The 24,081-nt window shown below is 38.1% G+C and overlaps 1 protein-coding gene across 36 annotated transcripts in view; it reads right to left on the reverse strand.

Annotated features, from left to right (window-relative positions):
- rce1b (Ras converting CAAX endopeptidase 1b) overlaps positions 1–24,081 on the reverse strand; it is a 45,621-nt gene that overhangs the window by 3,214 nt on the left and 18,326 nt on the right. For 2 of the 36 annotated variants that reach the window (XM_087301602.1, XM_087301601.1), the window contains exons 2-9: positions 23,549–23,581; positions 22,759–22,861; positions 22,577–22,660; positions 21,259–21,337; positions 19,779–19,949; positions 19,235–19,306; positions 19,101–19,163; positions 17,284–17,651 (exon numbers count right to left, since the gene is read on the reverse strand). In XM_087301602.1, coding sequence (XP_087157728.1) covers positions 17,428–17,651; positions 19,101–19,163; positions 19,235–19,306; positions 19,779–19,949; positions 21,259–21,337; positions 22,577–22,660; positions 22,759–22,770 — 705 coding nt within the window. In that variant the 5' untranslated portion in view covers positions 22,771–22,861; positions 23,549–23,581 and the 3' untranslated portion in view covers positions 17,284–17,427. Of the gene's footprint in view, positions 1–9,451; positions 13,813–14,011; positions 14,140–17,098; positions 18,280–19,100; positions 19,164–19,234; positions 19,307–19,778; positions 19,950–21,258; positions 21,338–21,480; positions 21,518–22,576; positions 22,661–22,758; positions 22,862–22,907; positions 23,173–23,548; positions 23,629–24,081 lie in introns of those variants that run through there. The other 34 variants (XR_015520409.1, XR_015520408.1, XR_015520406.1 and 31 more) reach the window with 34 other exon arrangements.

Below are 24,081 nucleotides of genomic sequence, written 5' to 3' on the forward strand. Positions count from 1 at the left end.
CCATATTATCTTGTAAACACAATACTCAAATATTTAAACCATGCATAGAGCAATATACTGCCATATCATGAAAAAGCTCTCAAGACATAATTGTAAAATAGTTCTGTCAAAGCCAAAGCATGAAAGAAAAAATACTAGTTCATGGTCTCTGCAAGCTTCTGTATAAAATATGCAATGAGAATGATAGACCCAGAATCCCAGCAAAGCTCAAATTGCATTGGACTGAATCAACTTTTAAAGATTGTGTTAAAAATGTGAGAATATGCAGAGATTTCCTCAGTGGTCACAGCCTGTTTCTCAATTCCATTGAGCCATTAAACCACAAGCGGTCAAGGTTTTCCAGTTAAAGACAGGGGAGAAGTGTTTGTCCAAGACCACAACCTTCTCCGATTCGATTGCATGAAATTCAGATATATCCAATTGTCATTGTGTAAAACACTGATCTACTAATCTTTAAATCCAGCAAGTCAGACAATTGAACAAAATTATTGCTTCAGATGTTTTCATTCATCTCAGCTATAATAAGTCTACTTGGAAATAAAACCACTGCCCTATTCTCTCCACAATCTCTCCAACATTTACCTGTCTAAAGCAAATAATAATCCTTTCTGAAATGTATCCCAAAAATCTCACTCACCAATTCCAATTTAAACAAGTCTGTCCTGGTGTGGACCTAACATACCTGACCAAAGTAAAACTCCAAAATACATGGACGAAATAACAGAATAGGCTCATAAATATCACACACAATCGACAAAAGATGAGGAGCAGATGAATTCTGCAAAAACATCAAAATCTACAGCAGGAACGGTAAACTTGGGGTTGTTTGCTTAACCCTCAAGAAGAACTAATCTAGAAGTGCTATTTTTTTCTCCTCAGTTCTCCAGATGTTGTAGCACACTCTCTAGTCTGAGACAGATCTGCCTGCGATTCCACATTAAATGCACAGATTTGAATCTTTTGCCTCTGCAAGAGAAGGTTTCCTGAATGGAGATCAGAAAGACTGGATGCTTAAAGCTCCACAACTGCCCTTTTGTTTTATAGTGTGGAGTTTTTCTATTACACACAGAAATAGTTTCACCATTTTCCCCTTCACTTTGAGAAGCAAAACAGACAGATCACATTGCCAAATTCACTCCAGCATCCAAAGTTCAAAAGTTCACATATTCAGTCAGGATTATTTAAGAACCTTTTGGTAGTTTTGTTTGTAGAATATGATAGTAATCCTCATTATGCACTTTCACAAGATTCATTAACTATATTAGAGTGATAACTTTATAGACAGCCATAGAAGTTCAACTGCCTGTTTAGCCTGTTGTGTTCACACACAGACAGAAGTGCTTTGCTATTTGGGCAGTTTACAAAGGAAACACTTGTATCAGATTGGCCCTCTCCCCTGACCGTGGAGATTTCAACACAAATAAATAATGACCATGAGTGCTGCAAAGGGTCAGTTCTTGACCTCCGTCTGTAGACTGGAGATTCTATCATGTGGATACTACCTCAGTGGATGCTATTTTTGCAAGTCTTACATTTTATTTCTTGATTTTAATGTTGGATGCATTTAATTGATTCAAGCCATTTGGGGAAACGTTTTGAACACAATATTCATTAACAAGGTGGTACTTCAACTAAATGTGTAGATTTAAAGTCTACAGAAGTATACACAAATATAATGGCTCTACAACAAAGCAATGAGTGCTTTCTTCACTCACCGGTCACTTTATTAGGTACACCTTACTGCTACCAGGTTGGACCCCCTTTTGCCTTTAGAACTACCTTAATCCTTCGTGGTATAGATTCAACAAGATACTGGAAATATTCTTCAGAGATTTGGTCCATGACGTGACAGCATCATGCAGCTGCTGCAGATTTGTCAGCTGTGCGAACCTCCCATTCCACCACATCCCAAACATGCTCTATTGGATTGAGATCTGGTGACTGTGGAGGCCATTTGAGTACATTGAACTCATTGTCATGTTCAAGAAACTAGTCTGAGAAACTAGTCTAACTAGCAATTTATGACAGAAGATGGGTACACTGTGGTTAAAGGGATTGGCAAGTTCAGCAACAATACTCAGGCTGTGGCATTGTTGCGATGCTCAATTGGTACTAATGGGCCCAAAGTGTGCTAAGAAAATATCCCCCACACAAATACACCACGAGCACCAACATGTTGCAACAGAAACCAAGGCTAATCTGACCAGGCAACGTTTTCCAATCTTCTATTGTTCAATTGTGTTGAGTTTGTGTGAATTGCAGACTTAGGTTCCTGTTCTTAGCTAAAAGAAGTGGCACCCAGTGTGATCTTCTGCTACTGTAGCCCATCCACCTCAAGGTTGGACGTGCTGTGCATTTAGAGATGCTATTCTGCATACCTTAGTTCCAACAAGTGGTTATTTGAGTTACTGTTGCCTTTCTTTCAACTTGAACCAGTCTGGCCATTCTTTTCTGACCTCTGGCATCAACATAGCATTTGCGCCCACAGAACTGCCGCTCAATGGATATTTTGTTTTTTCGTACCATTCTCTGTAAACTCTAGAGATGGTTGTGCGTGATAATCCCAGTAGATCAGCAGTTTATGAAATACTCAGAACAGCCCGTCTGGCACCAACAACTATCCCACGTACAAAGTCACTTAAATCACCTTTCGCCCCCATTTTAATGCTTGGTTTTAACTGCAGCAGATCGTCTTGACCATGTATACATCCCTAAATGCAGTTGCTGCCATGTTATTGGTCGATTAAAAATTTGCATTTACGAGCAGTTGGACAGGTGTACCTAATGAAGTGAATTAATCTATTTATGAGTGAACTTCTGGTTTTACTTGCTTTACTCATAAATTTTTTAATAACCAAATATGACATTTTCATCAGTGAGACACAAAGCATGATGATTGTTGATTTAAAGCTCTAAACAGCTAATGAAAGTAAAAGGTATTTAATCTGATTCGTTGATTTGAAAAGCAGACTGTAATTTAATCATATTCTCTCAAATTCACTGATTCAGACTCACTCTATGTGATGTCACTGAGTTACTGAACAGCTAATTGTTAAAGTATAGGTGTGTTTACTGCATATTCTAACTTGTAAATTCATTAATGCTTTCGTACAAGTTATAATCACAATTTGTGAGCTGGGATTTTTCTGAGGGCTTGCACCACATGACCACAATAGAATATAGGAGCCAATTTAGCCCCCTATAAAGGGAGTTCATATAACTAAAATTGTTTTAGAAACCACAGTTATATAGTTGATCTATAATGTTCCTCTGCTACTTTTACTGACAACATCAAATCATAACATTAAAGATGACTAAAATAATTCTCTTAGTTTCTGTACTCTCTAGTTTGTACCTAAAACTTGTACCACTTAACAGCTTGATATTGTAGCATAATTAAAGACACAGCTGTACATCCCACTGTGTCAAAGTTTCATTATACTGTATGACTAACAAAGGATGTTGTTTGTATGTTTGTCTACAGCACAGCATGAAGGACCCTCCTGATGTATGCCCATAAGTGATGGACCCTAGGGGAATATCCTGATGAGGAATGCTGGGAAACAGTGGTTACTCATTTTTGGAAGGGGGTGCTTTAACATCCTGTCTTCCATTTTCTTAACACCCTACGTTGAGAGATCAAAAAGCCTCAAGAGATGTCTGCACTAGTAGATTTGATTTAGCAGGAATCTCCGCTAACCTCTCGAACCCTTCATAACCTTTAACCTGGCCCTGTCTTTTTGGAGGTTTTCATTTCTTACAGCTCATAAGGTCCGCGCATATAAACAGGAAAATAGTTTTGTTCAGTTCAAATGGAACATTTTGACTGTTTTAAAGGGTTAGCAGGAATATACAACATGTGTCTAGTGATGGAGCGGGGTTTGGAAAAACTGGAAGCTTATGGGTTGTTAAGTAATTCTTTTCTAATTCAGTACACAGGCCAAGTCTATATTTCATGCTGTCATCATGCTGCTTCTTCCAAGTCAATGGTTGTAGCCAACATCGAAACGCTGTGTATACACTTTCCCCTATTAGTTCCAAATGAATCATTCCTTGATAAAACATCAATAAAACCATATTTGCAACCTACAGTGGAGAATAAACCCAAAAAAATCTTCATTTTTATCAATTTTTCCTACATTTTAAAAGCAAACTAACTCTTACAGAACTCTGAAGATTTGTTTTCTTCTCCCATCCTCTTTTTTTTCAGTTTTGATTCTTTAAGAGCTTAAACAAAAATTAGCCATTTATCCTGGCCTCCTCCATCCTATTCTGGTTTTTCAATTGTAGTTTGTGACTGTAGGAGGCTTTGATCTATAAAATCCATCTTACTCAGGTCCCCGAGCCAGGTATGAAAGTCCGCAATGACTTCTGCTAGTTTCTTTATTACCTCAGCCCCTCTTCTAGCTGATGTGCATAGCATATGCTGGCCCAGTTGCAATTGATCTAGATAGCATCTGCTCATTCTCTCTAGACTTGCTTACTTAGACTGAGAAACCTTCACATTCCTCAAAGCTTCCTTCCCTGCTGTGGTTGAGGTCTTTGTTGTGGGGTTTTAGTCAGTGATGCTTTATGAAAAGAATCAAATCACAGATGTCATTTTGAATATCACAACCTGTCTATGGTCTAGACAACCCAAAAATAGTTTGTGAAGGCCAAGATTTAAAGAAAAACTTGAGTGTGTGGTGTCTGCTGGTAGTCTGTGAACTTAAAGTATCTCACTGCTCCCTTTGGGATAAAACGCCTTGGCAGGCTTAGTGTCTGGTTACATTGCTAACAGAAGTATCACTATGTTGAGATCACATGTTACTTTTGCTATTCAGAGGCTCCAAGCAGACTCCTTTTGGAAATCCTCTACTGTTTGGAAAATTCTTGATTTGCTGCCATCAAACCCAGTCCCTTAGTATTTGGTAGCAGCTTAGCTAATCCCATGTTATTTTTTCCCCTCACACCTATTATGCAATAACATATATCTGTCTGCATGCATTTGAACCATACAGGGAACGTAGTAAAGGATAGCAGGTGAGGTCAAAGGGTTAATGAGAACAGTCTGGAAACTCCTCATGGTTCTGTGAATGGTATAAATCAGGGTTTTCCTAATTTTTCACTACAGACAGATATTTTTATCCAAATGACATTGCATTCACATACCATTACTTTATGCATTTCCTTGGAATTGAACCCCAATTGAACCTTGAGTTGTGGTTGCTGCTAGCAGCACTCTCAATTATTTGAGCTACAGGAGCGCTTTTTCATTTTATGACCCACTTAAAGAGGTATAATATAATTGAAGACCAACCATAAATGTTTAAGAACAAAAATATTTTATTCCATTGTCCTATCACTGTCTTACATAAGCCTACTTACAAATATATTTTATTGCATTACAATAAGGAGAATGGAAAACATGAGGACATAGACTGTTCATTCCAAACAGAGGGATTTCTTTTTTGTTGCTGTTGCACAGCAAGTAGGAACAGCTGTATTGAAGTATCTAATATTGCACTGACCTTGCAGTTTAGTGGCTCATGTGCTTATTAAGAAGTCACTCTGACAGATTTGGTAAGTTAATTTAGTGAAGCATTCAAACTGCTATTCTTTGTAAATGATTTGTTGAAATAGTGATTTGATTGAAATGATATAATTTTTTTTAAATTGAATTGGATGTATGTATATATCTACATGATACAATGAGAGCAAAACCCCTACTGATATCAAGAAATAGTACCACTACTGGAGTTTATTTACCTGCTGGGATTCATTGTTTTGTTTTTTCTTGGTTCGTACATTTTATCATTTGCTGAGTGCTGTGATCTTGGCCCAATCCCAAGTCTACCCCTTAGCCCTTCCCCTTACCCCTCATTTTGCGCGTTTATTTGAAGGAGTAAGGGTGTCCCAGTTCTCTTTAGTTTGAAGGCGTAGGGCTATGGGAAAGGGCTAGATATCCCTTGAAACAAAGATTTTTCAGAACCACACTCGAAACCAAGGGGTTCGAAAATGTTATAATATACACCATCTACAATGGCAGCATGGCTGCACATGGAAGTCAGGAAATGCACAAATTAGCATTTTTTTGTCATTATTATGAATTTTTATAACAAACAAGCATGTGTTTTGTGTTTTACCATCATGCTTTAATAAAGCGCTAAAATAAAAACAAAATAAAAACAAAATTTTGCTATCCATAATCCATAATAATAACTCCTGTATAGTAGTCCCACAACATTCTGTCACTCGATGACACTCGAATACCCTGTCAGAAAAGTCTAGTGGCTGGGAATGACCTTTTTACAGATATAACACTAATGTTGTTTTCTTGTGTTTACATAGATGAATAAGGCCAGGGTGTAAATCCACAGTTCAGTTACGATCTTGTTGCCACATTATATCATTATGATAACATTATAATGTTGCCTTCAGTGATTTTCTGAAGATAAATACAAAAACATAACACAACTGGAATAACTACAGCAGTCATGATTGTCGATCTCATATGAAGCAAAAGATTGTGATGACGTGTGCAGGTGTTGCAGCGGTGTCCCATTTCTTAGGGGTAAATTTTAAAGCCCTTCCTCTTCACACTGTTTCAAGGGCCAAGGGAATGGGCATTGGGCCCTTGTTTCACCTAATACTAGTATGTAGAGTATTTAAAAGATCCTTATTTGTAATTTCCTAATTTCTTTATTCTTGTCTGTATTACGTGACTTGGTTTTTCAGTTCACCTGCATACTCCTTGTGTTACTTAGTGTTGCTGTTTTAAATTAAATGAAAGACTACTCGGAATGTGGAGTGTGTACTCTACTACAGTACTTTCTCATTCACAGGGGTTGATATAGAAGATTTATCTCCAGAGCTCCCAAGTCATTTGTTCTCAATTTTGGTCATTTTAGAGCTCCCAAGCTACAACTCCAAGAGATAATACTCATTAATTTACACACCCTGAAATGGCCTTCCTTCCATTGACCTACTTCTAAAGCCTCATTCACACAACAAGCAACTTGCAGCGGCAAATTGCCAAGCGACCGTTAATGTCAAAGGAGAGCGACTTCTGTCTACGCAGGAGACAGAAACCGTTGGCGACTTGGTGGGCATGTCGAGCAGCACGACAAAGTTAAGAATCCTTCAACTTCATGCAAAAGAGCGACTTTCTTGAGCGACAGCCAATAGGAGCACCAGTAGAGTTCACCTGATCTTCTTTCAGCTCACTCAGAGGCTGGTTATATTCGTGCTGTATCTACACAGACCTGTGTTTGAAGCAGGTCCCCACCCAGAGCGTCAAGCAGCTACAAAGTCGCTGCTAGTATGAATGAGGTGTCAGGTCTTTCCTTATGTGGTTCCAATTGATATTATGGAATTTTTTGTCCCAAACCAGTTCCCCAACTCTCAGCTCCCATAGCATGACCACAGTCTTCTAGCTAGTCCATTTTACCATGGTCAAAAAATTCTTGGCCTCGCACAAAGGTTTATGAGGGTCACTTCATTCCTCCAAAACCATGACTCTACTTCTGCCCTTCGAGCCATTAGTTCTGCCCTCCCACACCGTGGCCTTTTTTCTGGCCATGGTGGTCATTTTTCTGACTTCATGAGGGGCCTAATTCTTGGCTCTAGTCAGTCAGGTCCATCAAGCTCCTCTATCTTTGCTATGCTTCCGCCTTGGCCTTCCAAGTCTGCAACTCCACCTTGGTCCTCGGATCCCCTGACTCAGATATGGCCCTTGGGACAAATGGCATCACTCTGGGTCTTCAGATTTACAGGTTCACTTTGGTGTCCAACCTCCCTGACTCTGCCTTGGATTTTTGTCTTTCCAGATCTCCCTTTGTAAACAAACCATGATAATATGAGCCGCAAGGATTGATCTTCAGCAAAAATCTTGATGAATTGTCTTGTACATAAATCCCCATGTCCACATAGAACACATTCCAGACCTGCACCTATACCAAGAAGGATGCTCATTAAGCTCTACTAAGCCAGTTGTGCACTTCTAACTGCGGTTTTGTCTCTTCCTTCATATTAATTTTTTTTCACAATGATGAAAATGTTGTACCTGACCTATTCATTGCCCCTTCAACTATGTAAATCTGCTTTAACACAGTTGAAGAAGTGTAAAGCACTCAACGCAATCTCACGGCAATTCCTAACTTTTTGATTTAGTGGATAATTCATATGAATTCGTACAATATTATTCGTACAATTTAATATGATTTGCTCATCCCCCAGTGATGGTTGGGTTTAGGGGTGGGGTTGGGTGCCACGCCTCCTTTTTAAAATCATACATTTTCGTATGACTGAATTTGTACGAATTAAGGCTGGCTCACACTGCGATTTTTTTTAGCATGTTAGACTGCACAAACATGGCTCCCATATCACACTGTAAGATTTCAGCTGTTATGAAGTCAGATTAAACAACAGTGAAGACGATTTTGACGTCATTCACCCGTGACTCTTTCATTATCCCATGTTCCGAACTGATTCCTCACAACAAACATAAACAATCTGTAGCGACAACAGAATGAAAAAATAGTTTTGACATTTCTCCGCGGTCATTTGAATTGACGAATATATCGTGTCATCAATTCTGGAGCTCCTATTGGTTCTTGGATTGACGCTCATCACAGCTGTTGTCACACTGCAGGAAAGTGTCTGAAATCTTCTGACACTGCCAGAACTTCAGCGGAGGAAACATCTGATCGCAGGGTAGTAAGTGTACATGTCAAACCAACGATCAAAGATCACTGATTTTAGCCTAGAATTTCAGGAATCCTTTATTAAGATTTTCCAAATTTGTCTCAGATGACCAAATAGTGGCTGAAATCTCACAATGTTAGCAGGGCTTTAGCCACTAAACTGACAAAACATAAAATACTTACGTTTTCTTGTGAGGTCAGGCTGAAAGCATTTATAGAAATAAAGGTAATCTGACTGGTCTGCAGGATCTAAGGTTTTGTTTTAGGCCTTAATCCCTCTTGCTAGATTAGGCATCCCACTCTTTTGTTCGACAATTGCCTGCACTGCTGGTATATATCATTCTTAAACAGGTGGGACATTGAAAATGTTTGGTTAAGGCTTGGTTATTGCCTTTAGCTTCTTTAACTCAAAAGTACCTCAGACATTACCTTGAGGTAGTTTGTGTCATCCAATGATAATGAGTTTTACAAAAACAAGGTGTTGAGTTCATTCAGCATGTGCGTATGGATTTAATTGGTTCCATCATTTGTTTATTGACTCAAAGCAGAACGGCTCTCGAGCGAGCGCGACCCTACAGCGGCCTCTGAGCTGGAGGCAGCAACCGCTTCATCATTCATTAGACATCCTGAAACTATTAGTCAAGACCACGTGGCAAACGAATTTAGCTGAATGCACGTCCAAGGACTTTTCACCTTGAGAAAAGGTGACTCAATTACTTTTACCTTTTGGCCTGTTTCCATTAAGAAGATATTTGCAAGGACTCACACCATCTAAACTGTCTTTTATTTTTGAATTTCTTCCAGGCCTTTGGAAGGGCCACATATCTACACAACACAACAAACAGATTTTTTTGTTGTTTTATTCAGCCCGTTTAACATTGTGGAGTGGATGGTTTGAAGACAAAGCCACATCTTGGAGAACATTAATTAGTTCCAGTTATCCATGTTTAAAGAGAAATGACTATCCACATCATTTTTTTTTGCAAAACACATATCGTCGAATGTATGGTCTGCGTTAAGCACACTATGTTAATCTGTGAATGGAATGTTGCTGGTTTTGTGGAATTCAACGTAATCTGAGGAAGAGGATGGCAGGCTCAGAAAGCTCCACTTTTTCATTTATACCAGAAATGCTACATTTATTTTGGCTCTTTTATAAAAACAAAACAAGAAAATGCTGGTGAGGCAGAAAAGTTGAAAGTGATCAGGATCTGTGCAAAAAATAGTTTTAATAATAACATCTCCTGCTCACACACAGGAAATCGTGGCCTTCCTGGGATTACACCGAAAACCTCCCCTTGTTGTCTTTGAAGAGGAACAATGTTTCCCTTTTAAATCAAATTAAATCCCCTGTGTCCACTTGTGTGTTTGATGTACACATAGGGACAAGAGGAAGACATGCACACTGAAACCCAAAAAGTTAAGGTAACTCAAACCATTTGAGGAAATCGATTGCAACAAACTATTTAAGTTTAAAAACTAATCCTAATGAGTACTGTGAATTTAATCCATTTGAGTAAACGAAGCAATTTGAGCACAGTGAAAACCGATAAATGAAGAGAACTCAAACCAACTGAGTACTGTTAAACCCAATAAGTCAGGCCAACGCAAACCATTTGAGGAAACCGATTGCAACAAAACCATTTGAGTTAAACTAATCTATATGAGTACTGTGAACTTACTCCATTTAAGCTGAAGTAATGAGGTAATTAAAAAACTCATTACTTTCAACACTGAGTTCAAAACTCTTTTCAAATGAGTAGAATTAACTATCAGTAAATTTTGAGATAACTACACTCATTATGGTGGCTTGAGAAAGCCAACATTTTGTTATATAAACTTATTATTCTCCTGTCTTCTTTTTCTTCTTCTTCTGAGACTAATTTCTATATGGATCTCCTGCTAGACCGTCCATACTACATCCACCAAACTAACACCAAACCGCCAAACTGGTTTGACCCGGGTTGCTTATCTTTTCTATCTGATTTGACTTATGGTTTTCTGAAAACTGACCTTTAAAATTCATTGGACCAAACTTTGTGACCTCATAACTTTGCGCCAGACTATCATACAGACTTAGGTTGGGCTAATTTTACTTAGACTACCAATCTGCCAATCACTGATGACCTTTCAGCTTACTAGACACTCCCTAGCAACCACTTATGGCACCTTAGCAACTGTCCCATACACTTCCCTGCTGAAAAATCCAGCTTAAACCAGCCTAGGCTATGGTAATTCGCTAATTCGTTCTATGAACATACTTGCAACATGCTAATTCATACTAATTCACTATAACAACATGCTAGTTTATACTAGAAACATGCTAGCGACATGCTAATTCACATTAGATCCATGCTAACAACATGCTAATTTATGCTAGAAAGTTACCAACATGCTAATTCTTACTGCAACCAATATGTTACCAACTGCCTAGCAACCACTCAGAACGCTGTAGCAACTACCTAGCTACACTTTAGCAAACACTCAGAACACCTTAGCAACCAAGCAACATCTTAGTAACCACCTAGAACAACCTAGCAACTATCTAGCAACACCTTAGCAACCACCTAACAAGCAATCAGAACACCTTAGCAACTAGCTAGCAACATCTTAGCAACTACTTAAAACACCCTAGCAACCGCCTAGCCACACCGGAGCAACCACCTAGAACACCCTAGCAACGCTTTAGCAACTACTCAGAAAACCAAAGCACCTGCCTTCCAACATCTTAGCAACCACTCAAAACACCCTAGCAATGCTTTAGCAACCACTTAGAACACCATAACAAATGTCTAGCAACCACTCAGATCACCCTAGCTATCACCTAGCTACATCTTAGCAACCACCTGTCAACACCTTTGCAACAACCTAGCAATCACTCAGAACACCCTAGCAACTGCCTTACAACACTTTAGCGACCACCTAGAGCACCCTAGCAACACCTTAGCAACCACTCAGAACACCCAAGCAACCACCTAAAACACTCTAGCAATGCCTTAGCAACCACTAAGAAAAACCTAACAACCATCTAGCATAGCCTTAGCAATCGCTCAGTGGTCGACCTAGCAACCACTCAGAATACCTTACAACCACCTAGCAACACCTTAATAACTACCTGGAACACCATAGCAACACCTTAGCAACTGCCGAGCAACCACTCAAAACACCTAGCAACCGCCTACTAATAACTCAGAACACCCTAGCAACACCTAGGCAACCACAGAGAACACCCTTGCAACCACCTAGCAACACCTTAGCAACAACTCAGAACACCTTCGCAACACCTTAGCAACCACTTAGAACACCCTAACAACCACCTAGCAAGAAACAAGGCAAACCATGTTTGAAACATGCTAGCCTATATATAGTTTTCTATCTGTGCAAGTGTTTCAAACTGTCTAAAAACTACTTCAATTATTTAAACTTTTAAAGTTCAAATTTTCAAATAAAGCTTTTTTCAAGTCACCATGAAGTTTGTCTACGAACTTTACTTCTCTAGTTTCATTTGATAAAGTAGACTGTTGGGTTTTACAGTGCAACAATGCTAAAACGCTAAATTCTTCTCTTGTCATGGAGCAAACTGTAATGCCATTAGATCTTAAAAATCTACTGTAAGTCAATGCACAAGCATCTGTGCAAAGTATTCTTTGGCTTTCCAAAAGTGATGATCATATCCCTTAATGGGGATTGCAGGTCTATCAATGTCTAACTCTCCACCTTGATAATAAACATAAAGGACAGTCCGATGAAGCCCAGCTGACACCTGCTTATGAGGGAGAAAGGGCAAGTTTGAGCAGCGTGAAGTGGAAAATGAATCAAAAGATGATCAGATATTCCATATTTTCTCTGTGAAATTGCTGCAAAAGAGACCAATAAAGCAGAAAAGGTCTGGAAATAGGGGAGAGAAAGAGTCATGATGTCAAAACTCTCGTTATTTCCATGATCTCTGGCTGTCTATAGCCGAAGGCAACCCACTGACCTCAACCAGACTCCAATATTGTACTTTTCAATCATTAAAACAATGTGTTCCTCCAATGGAAGGTTCTTAATATGCTTAACACGACTGTCGTTCTTATTACTGCATATAATTACACAATGAGCTACAGTTCAGCACAGCGAGCCATTTTTCCTCCTCTGTGTTGGTGGATACTGATAGCTCCTCGTGGTTATTGGAAAAACAGAACGCCTTCGATGCAGAATGGCAAATAAATCACCAGTGCACAAAACAAACCGATATTTGGTTTCAGGATACACCAACTATAGTGCCATATTTCACCAGCACTGACGGTTTTGTCATTGACACTGCCAGTGGAAAACCATATATTCACATGAGGCCGATGAAACACATATGTGAATATATAACGGGCAAATGGTGAACACATTAACAATCACCATGGGTTCCAGGAGCCAATACATCCAGGGAATGCTTCAAAGTTTCAAAACACAATGGCTGCCCTCGAAATTGCATTAAGCCTCCGACCACAAAAAAGTCAGCCAATGCTCCCGAGAGCGACGGTTAATTCATCACGGAAAATCCTACTGTCTGACAACTGGGTGAACCATTCTGTTCACTGGAATAAATGTTACAATATGAAGCATATAAACTCTCTTGGCTACTGAATTTCTTAAGTTCTTCACACCTGAGGGTCAATGTAGATAAAGCAAAGGGTAACAATTTTGTTTACAGAACGGTAATAAACCTCAGACACCCCATTGCATCCCACGGAGCTTCTCTTGTTACGGCTCCCAGATACGCTGCGTTTGGGTTTCCAGCAGGCCTCGAGAGGACCCTGGAATTAAAGTTTCCTGGAGCCTCAGCCTACCTCAGCAGAGCAGAACCATTCAGATCACTCCAAGGAGAAAAGAGCGCTCAGGTTTTTCATTCTCAGCGCAGCTCTACTGACACGTACCCAGAGTTTCAGACTCAAAACCTGTGTTTGTTTTTTGTGGAAATCCTTTTGTTGACCATTGAACGGTTTGCTGTGTTGATTGGCAGTTATAATTGGAAGACTGACAGTGGCTGATGCCCACCAGATGCTTTGAAATCACATACCCTTCAATCCCAGCATTCCACAGAAATGTGTGTTTGGCAGGAGAGTTCATGTGGAAGATTTCGTAGAGCTGTGACCTGAGACGATGGATGGCAAATAAAAGCACAGGAAATTTTGTACTTGCAGGAAATGTTTTGCACTACTGACATTTTGGAGGGTGTCAAATCAGTGAGCATCACAATCAAACAAAGCCAAAACAGACAAAACGCCATGTTAGAAGGAAGACACACAATGCTGACTACTAAACTCCAGAGATTTTGAAAAGCTGTAGTGCATAAATGGGGAGCACTGTACTGAGACTTCCAGGTATTTTTTTTTTACCTCTGTGTGTCTGTTTGTTTAGTTATCTGCTTGTCTCTAAGGGGATGTTCTCCAACAGACTGGTCTTCATCACCATGACTGAACTGAATAGAAACAGAGACAGCAAAACCATAAAAGAGCACAACGGCAAGTCTGATGTTTGATTGGAATGTATTTGAATGATCATAAGAGTAAAGTAAAAGAGCTCAAATTTTAAGGAAACATTAAGATGCAGAATATTTTTTAGATTTGAATTCATTGAAAAAATCATTTATTGTTATTTTTTAATTTTATTACTATTATTTAAATATTTAACTTTGCTGTATTTAAACAAGAATTAAGGAGTGGCATGGTGGCTCAATGGTTAGGACTGTCGCCTCAGCAAGAAGGTCGCTGGTTTGAGTCCTGGCTGGGTCAGTTGGCATTTCTGTGTGGAGTTTGCATGTTCCCCCTGTGATCTCGTGGGTTTCCTCTAGGATTTCTGGTTTCCCCCACAGTCCAAAGACATGCGGTACAGGGGAATTCAATAAACTAAATTGGCTGTAGTGTGTGTGTGAATGAGTGTGTGTTTCCCAGTACTAGGTTGCAGCTGGAAGGGCATCTGCTGCATAAATTTATGATGGAATATCTGGTGGTTCAATCCGTTGTGGTGACGGAAAATTAATTAATGAATAAACAAGAATTAGGAAACTTTTGTTGATAACTGAACAAAATTAAGTGCAAGACAAAGTAATAAATCTGAACTCTCAAATGAAAATAAATAAAAACTAAACTAAAACTGACAAAAGGACATCAAATTTCTTCTGAATTATTATTATGAAAACAACACTAAACGAGCAGATATAATTAAAGATGGGAAGGTAGCAAAGCATTCTGGCCCAGATTTGGCATAAAGCTGGCACAGGAGGCATTCATCTGGCAGTGGCATACAGCATGTGGGCCAAACATGGCCCGGGTTTGGCAGAGGTGGCACCGTTTTTAAGGCGGCACACACAAGATTTGGGCCAGATGTAAAATGTATTGTTTGGTCCAGATGTTAAAAATAGATATGTGGCCAATGTAAGTTTGGCCTGTCTTGACCCACATTTAAAATACATTAAAATTATTTTTGAGTAAAGAAACAATTCTACCAATCAGGTCGCTTTAGGAAAAAGCACATAGTGCACTTAAAGCACAGTGCTTGATGGGTTAATCGATTTCATTGCAATTGTGACACACCAACCTCTCTGGCCCAGTTCAGGCTCAGTTATGAGGTATTAACTTGGCTGAGACTTGTCCCAGATATGGTCTATATTTGGCCATTGTCTGGAAGCCAGACTTGTTCACTGCAGCATGTGGGCCAAGCAAAGCCTGATTGTGTGGGCCAGAGAAATTTTGCTATGTGGATATTATTTCTTGTCATTGCACAATTTGGACGTCTGTTTGATTTAATCAGATTTTTTGGTCATTGTGCGCATTCGCGATGCAGTGCGCAGCTTTTTCAACCTCTGATTATGCACCATAAGTAGGCTTGTTTATTAAGCTTAACGATCAGATCACAGGTAAACAAGAGACTGATTCTTGTTCAAATCTTGCATTTTTATGGGGTTGGGCTAAAGTCTTTTGTCCACTTTCGATCATGGTGAACTGTACTTTTCTGATCTTTCAATCTAATACCGCCGAAAAAAAAACATTAACAATCATACTTTTTTACTGGTATGTTTGTCAAAAGCCCATTATTAACACTGAAATGCTGTTTTTCTTAAATGTTATCTATTTACATCTTAGATGTCATATTTACCTTTAAATTTATATTTATTTGAATTATCAAATTTTTCCAAATGCTGAATATCAAATTATTTCATATCAATATCATTATTTTTTTATTAGAGGCTCATTTATAAATGAATTGACTCATTAGGAATGCTTCTTCAACAGTAATGCATTGAAATCTTTGATTTAAAAAGCATACGAGGTGTAAATAAAGTCTATATTGTCATCGATAATGTTGTTGGGCTAGTTTGCAGCTGAAATTTTTTGGGCAAAAAAAAAATTTGACCAAAAAATTAGAAATGTAAGTAATTTTGTATAGATGTATACATTATGTGCAGTGTAGTTACTGTACCACCGTGAAACTAAAACAGGTATTAGTGATAAATACTTTTTACTTAAGCACTTTACTTTTACTTGAGTACAAAAGTGTAGTCAGTACTTCAACTTTTACCAGAGTAATTTTAAACATGAGTATCTGTACTTCTACTTGAATAAAGAATGTGTGTACTTTTGCCATCTCTGGACAAAATCAACCTTTAAGCACAAGCTTTATATTTTTGGACAATAATATTAGAAAGTTTATTTATTTGAAACAACTCTATTATAACAATAAACTTGGATTTCATTTTGAACAATGTATTCTTGAACGATGTATATATTAATTAAAGTTGAAACCTTTTAACTTTTGAACATAATAATCAACCAAGAATAGTGAACTACATTTACACAACAACCATTAAAGACAATAAATCCTCTTTCATCACAGCTTTTTGGATGAAATAAGCTTTTTTTTAAAACGCAATCGGTAAAAAAAAACATTTACAATAACACATTTTTAACCTCGAAGTTTCATTTACACAAATTATCATAAAAACAGAAAATTCATTCATTTTCCTTCAGCTTAGTACCTTATATATCAGGGGTCACTACTGTGGAGTGAACCGCCAAAAATTCCAGCATATGTTTTACGCTGCAGATGCCCTTCCAGCTGCAACTCAGTACTGGAAAACACCCAAACACTCTCACATTCACACACTAGGGCCATTTTAGTTTATTCAATTCACTTATAGTGCATGTGCACCGGAGGACACCTATACAAACACAAGGAAAAATGCAAACTCCACACAGACGTGCCACCTGGCCCAGCCAGGACTCAAACCAGTGACCTTCTTACTGTGAGGTGACAGTGCTAACCACTGAGCCACCATGCCACCCTGGACCATGACAGATACTGATAAATACACATAATGGTTCTCAATATAAATGAAAATCCTTGATTTATGTAAGGCAGAAAATGCTACTCATCTCTGACATGTATTAACTATCACATCTGCTTTTAATTTAACAGCAAGACAGCTGATAACCGCTCTTTAACTGAATGGAAGAGAACTATGGGATAAAAATAAATCAAGCAAGCCACACTCCAATCTACAAGCATAACCACAAAAAGGCAAAGAAATGAAACATGACAGTCATTAACTCAGCATCAAGGCTGATGAATGTGCGGGATACGTTTGAGTCTTGTGCATGAAAGTAGCGCGGTTCATTTACTCCTCATGCTCTCAGGAAGGGATCTCCTGCCCAAGTCATGTTTTTAAAGACTCTTTGGTACATTTCTTTCCAGGTAGCATGAAGAAGTGTCAAGTGCAGGCAGAGCGGGGTGTAAGCAGTAGACTGCAGACTGGGGACATACCATAGAATGTTGGGTCTGTGAAGGGGAAGAGGAGGATGAAGAAGAGCAGAACACCAAGCTGGTAGAAGAGCAGGATCAAAGACTTTTGTGGATGCTCCAAAACTGAGCCAATGGCTGGAAAACCCATCCGGTTGCAAAACGAATGGCACAGCACGGGTCCCACAAGATGACCTGGGCATTAAATGATTACTTGTTTATAAATTATCATTGTGTATGAAATTTGTTATAAAAATAAATTGCCTTGCCTTACTTCACCAAAATAGATGTTATTAATTACTGGGGGTGTCATGTCGTTCCAGTCCCCACCCACATTAAAACATACTATAATTGATAGTAAATCCTATGGTGTTTGTGAGCCACACTTTTGTAAAGTGTATTAGACTGTATATTTATAATCATATTTACTAAAATTTGTTAATCTTTTTGTTATATTATTTGTCTGTATTAACTATAATGAACTTGTGGTGTCACGGTGGTGCAGTGGGTAGCATGATCGTCTCACAGCAAGAAGGTCGCTGGTTCGAGCCCCTGCTGGGTCAGTTGCCATTTTTGTGTGGAGTTTGCATGTTCTCCCTGTCTTGGCGTGGGTTTCCAACAGGTGCTCTGGTTTCCCCCACAGTCCAAAGAAATGCGCTATAGATGAGTTGAATAAGCTAAATTGGCTGTAGTGTGTGTGAATGCAAGAGTGTGTGGGTGTTTCCCAGTGTTGGATGGAAGGGCATCCGCTACATAAAACATATGCTAGATAAATTAGCTGTTCATTCCGTTGTGGCAACCCCTGATAAATAAAGGAACGAAGCTGAAAAGAAAATAAATGAATGAATGAATAGATTGAACTGATAAACTGTATAATAAATGATGTTGTATACTTTAGTTTTTACTACAGTAAACTGTGTTGCATTGTAGTGTAATCAACCTATGGTCATATAATTCTACAGTTTTTACAAATTTGTTTATATGACGATAGTTGTTTGAGTATTATTATAGCAGCTTTAGAATTACCCTAACACATTATTTCAAGTACTTTACTATAACGTGGTTTAAAAACCCTAGTGTTTACTAAAAGTTACTATAGTATATTTTTTCAAGTGGGCTGAGACCTCATGAAATCTGAGAGCTCTCTCATTCTTCATATACAGCAACACAATGGTCCAGATAAATTCAAAAGAAACCAAAAACATTGTTGAAACATTCTATGTGACAGCGGTTTATCTTTAACCATATGAAGCTGCAAGAACAATTTTGCCCCCCCCCCCCCCCCCCCCCCCTTCAGGCGACACAATGCTTGCATGTCGTGTGGATGACTGTAATAGCAATATATTGTACTTCCTGTGCTAAACTTGCACCGTAATCAGATGGGGAACAGAAGATATAGGTGATCAAAATCAGATTTACAAACAAAAAGTGTTCATGGAGCTTTGTATGATTACAGATAAACCAATGAAGTCACGTGGACAATGATCTGGTTCCTTTTCTGAACTTATCAGAGAGCTCAAAGACATGAGGGTGAGCATTTAGTAACATGAATTCAATTTTTTTGATTAACTAATCCTTTAGGATTTAAGAATGTGAGACACAAGGCAAAGTATGCTGTCTTATATATGTATCATGAATACTTACCCGTCCTTATAAATATGAAGGCAGTGTAAACTCCAAAAACTGAGGTGTAAGTAAACTGAAAAGCTGAAAGATGAGGATGGGATGAAGTTTTAGTTGACATTACATCAAATGTAAGGCTTCTGAATGCAGTTTACCTGCACAAATTAGGATGTCAAAAACAGTGTCTTGTCCAAAGCGAAGTTGTTCAATGATATGATGAAAATGGGCTGTGTGGAGTGAAACAAAAAACCTCTGTAAGGCAACAGAAAAATTAATGGAAAACTTCAGCCACACATTCTCTGACATGCTGTGCTTTCTTTCAATAGTTATATAATGCCTCTTAAAGGGATAGTTCTCCCAAAAAAAAACATTTACTTACTATTTACTCACCCTCAAGTGTTTCCAAACATTTATGAGTTTCTTATTGTGTCAAACACAAAAGCAGATATTCTAAAGAATGCTATAGCAGTTCAATATCATTTCTTTTGCAATATCATTTCTTTTGTGTTTAACAAACTTAAATAGGTATGTGAAGGAGAAGTAAATTATGACAGCATTCAGTTTTGGCTTTTAAAGAATCCCTCTAAAAGCACATACACATACAGTAAGTATTCCGAGTTCACAGCTTATTATCAGAGCTCAACATCGCCATCTGCTGAAAGAACAATGTGTGTTTTACATTTTGTTATTTTTACATACCCACACCGAAGAAGAGCGGACTAATGAAGATGGCAGATGTGGGACCAGTGCATGGCACCAACATGGGGATGATACAAGCTCGAAAAACAAACTCCTCTGTTAACGGGGCCACCACATGATTCCTCAACCATTTCAAATCTTTCACCCGTTTGCTCCAGGACTGACAATCTGCTTTTTAAGAAAAACATGAAATTAAATTGCAGTAAGAGTTAATAAAATATTTAATTTAGTTTAATCTAACATCATTTTAAGTAGAAAGACTGAATATAATAATACAGTTTTCAATTTTAATATTATTGTTTTACACATGCACGAATCAAATCAATAAACATAATGTAACAATTACAATACTGCATGCATTGCATAATAAGTAAATTTACGTTGATTTATTTAAACATTTTTTTTAAGTAGAATGACTGAAATCGTATTTGCCTGTAAAATATACTCCAGTAATGTTGTTATACACACACATGCACATAATAAAGACAGAGCCATATATGCATCTTGACAATTAGGGCCTGGTATTATTCGGTCAAACAAACAATTTTAAAAAGTAGTTAAAATGGTCTTTACCTGTAAAAAAGTGGCCGGTGGCTGATAAATATACACTCACTGGTCGTTTTATTGGGTACACCTTATTAGTACTGGGTTGGATCCCTTTTGCCTTCAGAACTGCCTTTATCCTTTGTGGCATAGATTTAACAAGGTAGCCTACTGGAAATATTCCTCAGAGATTTTGGTCCATATTGACAGGACAGCATCACGTAGCTGCTGCAGATTTGTCGGCTGCACATCTATGATGCAAAAATCTCCCGTTCCACCACATTCCAAAGTTGCACATTCTATTGGATTGAAATCTGACAACTGTGGAGGCCATTTGAGTACATACTCATTGTTGTGTTAAAAAAAACAGATTGTCTTAGATTGTTCATGCTTTATGACATGGCATGTTATCCTGCTGAAAGTAGCCATCAGAAGACCAGGCAACGGTTTTTCCAATCTTTTATTGTCCAATTTAAGTGAGCCTGTGTGAAATTTAGCCACAGTTGCCTGTTCTTAGCTGACAGGAGCGGCACCCGATGTGGTCTTCTGCTGCTGTAGCCCATCCACCTCAACGTTTGATATGTTGTGCTTTCAGAGATGCTTTCCTGCATACCTCAGTTATAACAAGCGGTTATTTGAGTTACTGTTGCCTTTCTATCAGCTCGAACCAGTCTGGCCATTCTCCTCTATATATAAAAAATATTTTGCCTTTTCAGATTATTAAATCTGAAATCCACATTTTGATGCTCGGTTTGAACTGCAGCAGATCATCTTGATCATGTCTACATGCCTAAACGCATTGTGTTGCTGCCATGATTGGCTGGTTAGAAATTTGCGTTAACGAGCAGTTGGACATGTGTACCTAATAAGATGACCGGTGAGTGTATAGTTGTATGTTTGTGTGTTTCTGTGTGCCTGCGTTTTCCCCCTGACTCACTTAAACCTGCTTTAACATCATGAAAAAGTCCTCTTGGGCTTTCAACTGCTAGCTGGGTCAGAGGTCCAAGGAAAAGCACCTGCACAAATTAAATAAACAAAAACACACAATAAAAAGTTATTCTGTATGTCCGTAGTCCTTCAAGAAAGATTCTGCATGGGGTAATTTCTGGTTCAATGCTCAGTTCATGCAAAAATGAACATTCTGTATGTAAATGCTTACCATCATGTTGTTTCAATTGCCTGAGACTTTCGTTAATCTACAAAACACAAATTAAGAGATTTTGGATGAAATCCCAGAGCTCTCTCATCCTCCATAGACTGCCACGATCAAGAAAAGTCCAGAAAAGGAACCAAAAGCAGTCAAAACATTCCATGTGACTTCAGTGTTTTAACTGTAATCTTACTTAGCTCCAAAAACACTTGTGTGCCAAAAAGATTACGGTCCACATTTATTACAGACAATATGAAAGTCAGCAGCACAACGCGTATTAAGTATAGTCAGTGGTGGAAAGAGTACTGAATAATCATACTTAAGTAAAAGTACCATTACTTGCCTAAAAGTGTAACGCAAGTAGAGTTAAGTTTCTGTTGTAAATATTAATCAAAGTATGAGTAAAAAGTAGCTCTTTCAAAACTACTCGAGAGTAGTGAGTATTACGCTGTAAAAAGCGAATGCGTTTACATGTAATTTGTGCATGTGAGTGTAAACGTAACATTCTGTAGTGCATTTAGTCATTGTCCAGTGGACACACAAAGTCATCAGATGCTAATGTTAGGTTCGATTTAGGTTGTGATTTCAGTTGACCAAAATTCAATATCTAGCCAGCGTCTAAACACAATGTTATTCTGATCACCCATAACAACATGGAATGATGTTGATATTTGATTGATTTTTCAATCAAATTTTCACCATTGTGTATAATAAACATGCACTCCAATCTTAATCAAAAACCAGCCTAACAAAGACGTTTAAACAGTATTTTGGTTGAAGTCACATGGAATGTTTTGACTGTTTTTGGTTTCTTTTCTTGATTTTAAACATCTCTGGACTGTGTCTGTCAATGGAGGATGAGGGAGTTATCGATAAACGAAGGTCTCATGATTGAAAAGACATGAAAGTGAGTAATTAACAACAAAATTTTCATTTTTAGGTGAACTAACCCATCAACTGAAAAGTGGTGAAACATTATAGATTTGTTATCAGTTAACTAATATAAGGTCAGGTCTGGTTTATAATCATCAGGTTGCATGTTACTGTACACATTTATTTAGAGGAAATGGAGAAGAGGAATAATGAGAAGACAGAAATGACATACCATAGTAAGTGTCAGTGGCAGCACAGCAGCAGGTACAAAGCCCTCCAGACGAATGCCCAGAAGTGCCCACAGTGGTGGACTTGGCTGTAATAAAAATAAAATATAATTTATATAAAGTAAATGAATGAATACTTGAGACAGGACCTAAAAAGTATGCAATCTACCTGTCAACCCAGACTCACCCTGAGTTTCATTGAGTGTGTCCAGGCCAATACAACTAGTGGTGCAACAGCTGACACACACAAAACACTGGTGAAACGCCGTTTTATTGTATTTGGGTGGTCCCTAAATAGCATACAAAACACAACAGAGCATAAGGAATCAAACATACATTTAAATTAAACTGCTGACTTCCATCGCTACCTGGGTAAGCTGCCCTTCCATACATACAGACTCCCAACATACAGACAGGCAAGCAACAAACAACAACTAACAGATATCCAACATTCTCCTACAAAGGTGTCTGAAAGGGTTTTGATTGATAACATAGTCCGTTGTTCTAAAGCAACGTACTGCTGCTGTGAGAAAAGAAGATAACAAGCTTAAGCTGCTTTGCGGTTCATGACGTAGCCTGCGTTGTCAAGCTTTAGAGCATACTTTCTCTAGCATGTTTATGCTAATCTAATAGATACCTGCTCTTAGGTGGTCAGCTATTCTTTAAACATCTAGTTGATTAAAATGGTATAGTTATGGCTAGTTTTATAAGACTTTTAACTTGTTCTGGGTCATTAGGTATCTGGGTCATTATCACTATAAAAAGCCTTTGAGACATTTATTCAACAGGTTGTACTTACAGCTGGCAAAGTGTTTCCCTATTTAAGCTTCTTGTATACAGTTTAAAAGCTATATTTTCAATTTCTGAAAAAAAAATTGTAATTAATATTTCACTATGACAGGGTTGACATGTTAAGCTTCACAACATTCAGTTACAAACATAATATGAGTAAAAATAGGAAACATAATTGTAGATACCTGCTGTGTGCAGATCAGATGTTTTAACCTCCTCTGAAGAAAAATGGGCAGGGGGTGTCAATGAGTACATCAGAGGGTTTCTTAAATAGGCATTTACCACATTATTACATGGTGGACAACAATTTCAAGGACACGTGCAAAATGATTATTATTACTATAAAAACAAAAAAAGTTATTAAAATGACTTATTTTATCAAATAACTTGTTGAAGACAATAAGAATATTTTAAAATCTTTACATTTTATAGAATTTAGCTACTTTTTAGACTCACCGAAGTTGGCTGAGCAGTGTGTGACATGGCAAAATCACATACAATCAATGAAAGAATGTGGCAAAAAGATATTTCAGAACACTTATAATTCTACCTGCATGTGTGAAAAGGTTTAACCAATTGAAACATCAGAATTTCCTTATTTTGCATTACAATCTTGTGTGACATCAAAGACACTTTATATTGACCCATCTATGCTGAAACGATATACTGTGCAGCCCTAATAGCCTATGCACTTTGAAAAACTAGTTTGTTTGTTTTT

This window comes from Danio rerio, chromosome 21, assembly GCF_052040795.2.
Source record: "Danio rerio strain M-AB ecotype USA chromosome 21, GRCz13ab, whole genome shotgun sequence".
In the NCBI taxonomy this organism is placed as follows: Eukaryota; Metazoa; Chordata; class Actinopteri; order Cypriniformes; family Danionidae; genus Danio; species Danio rerio.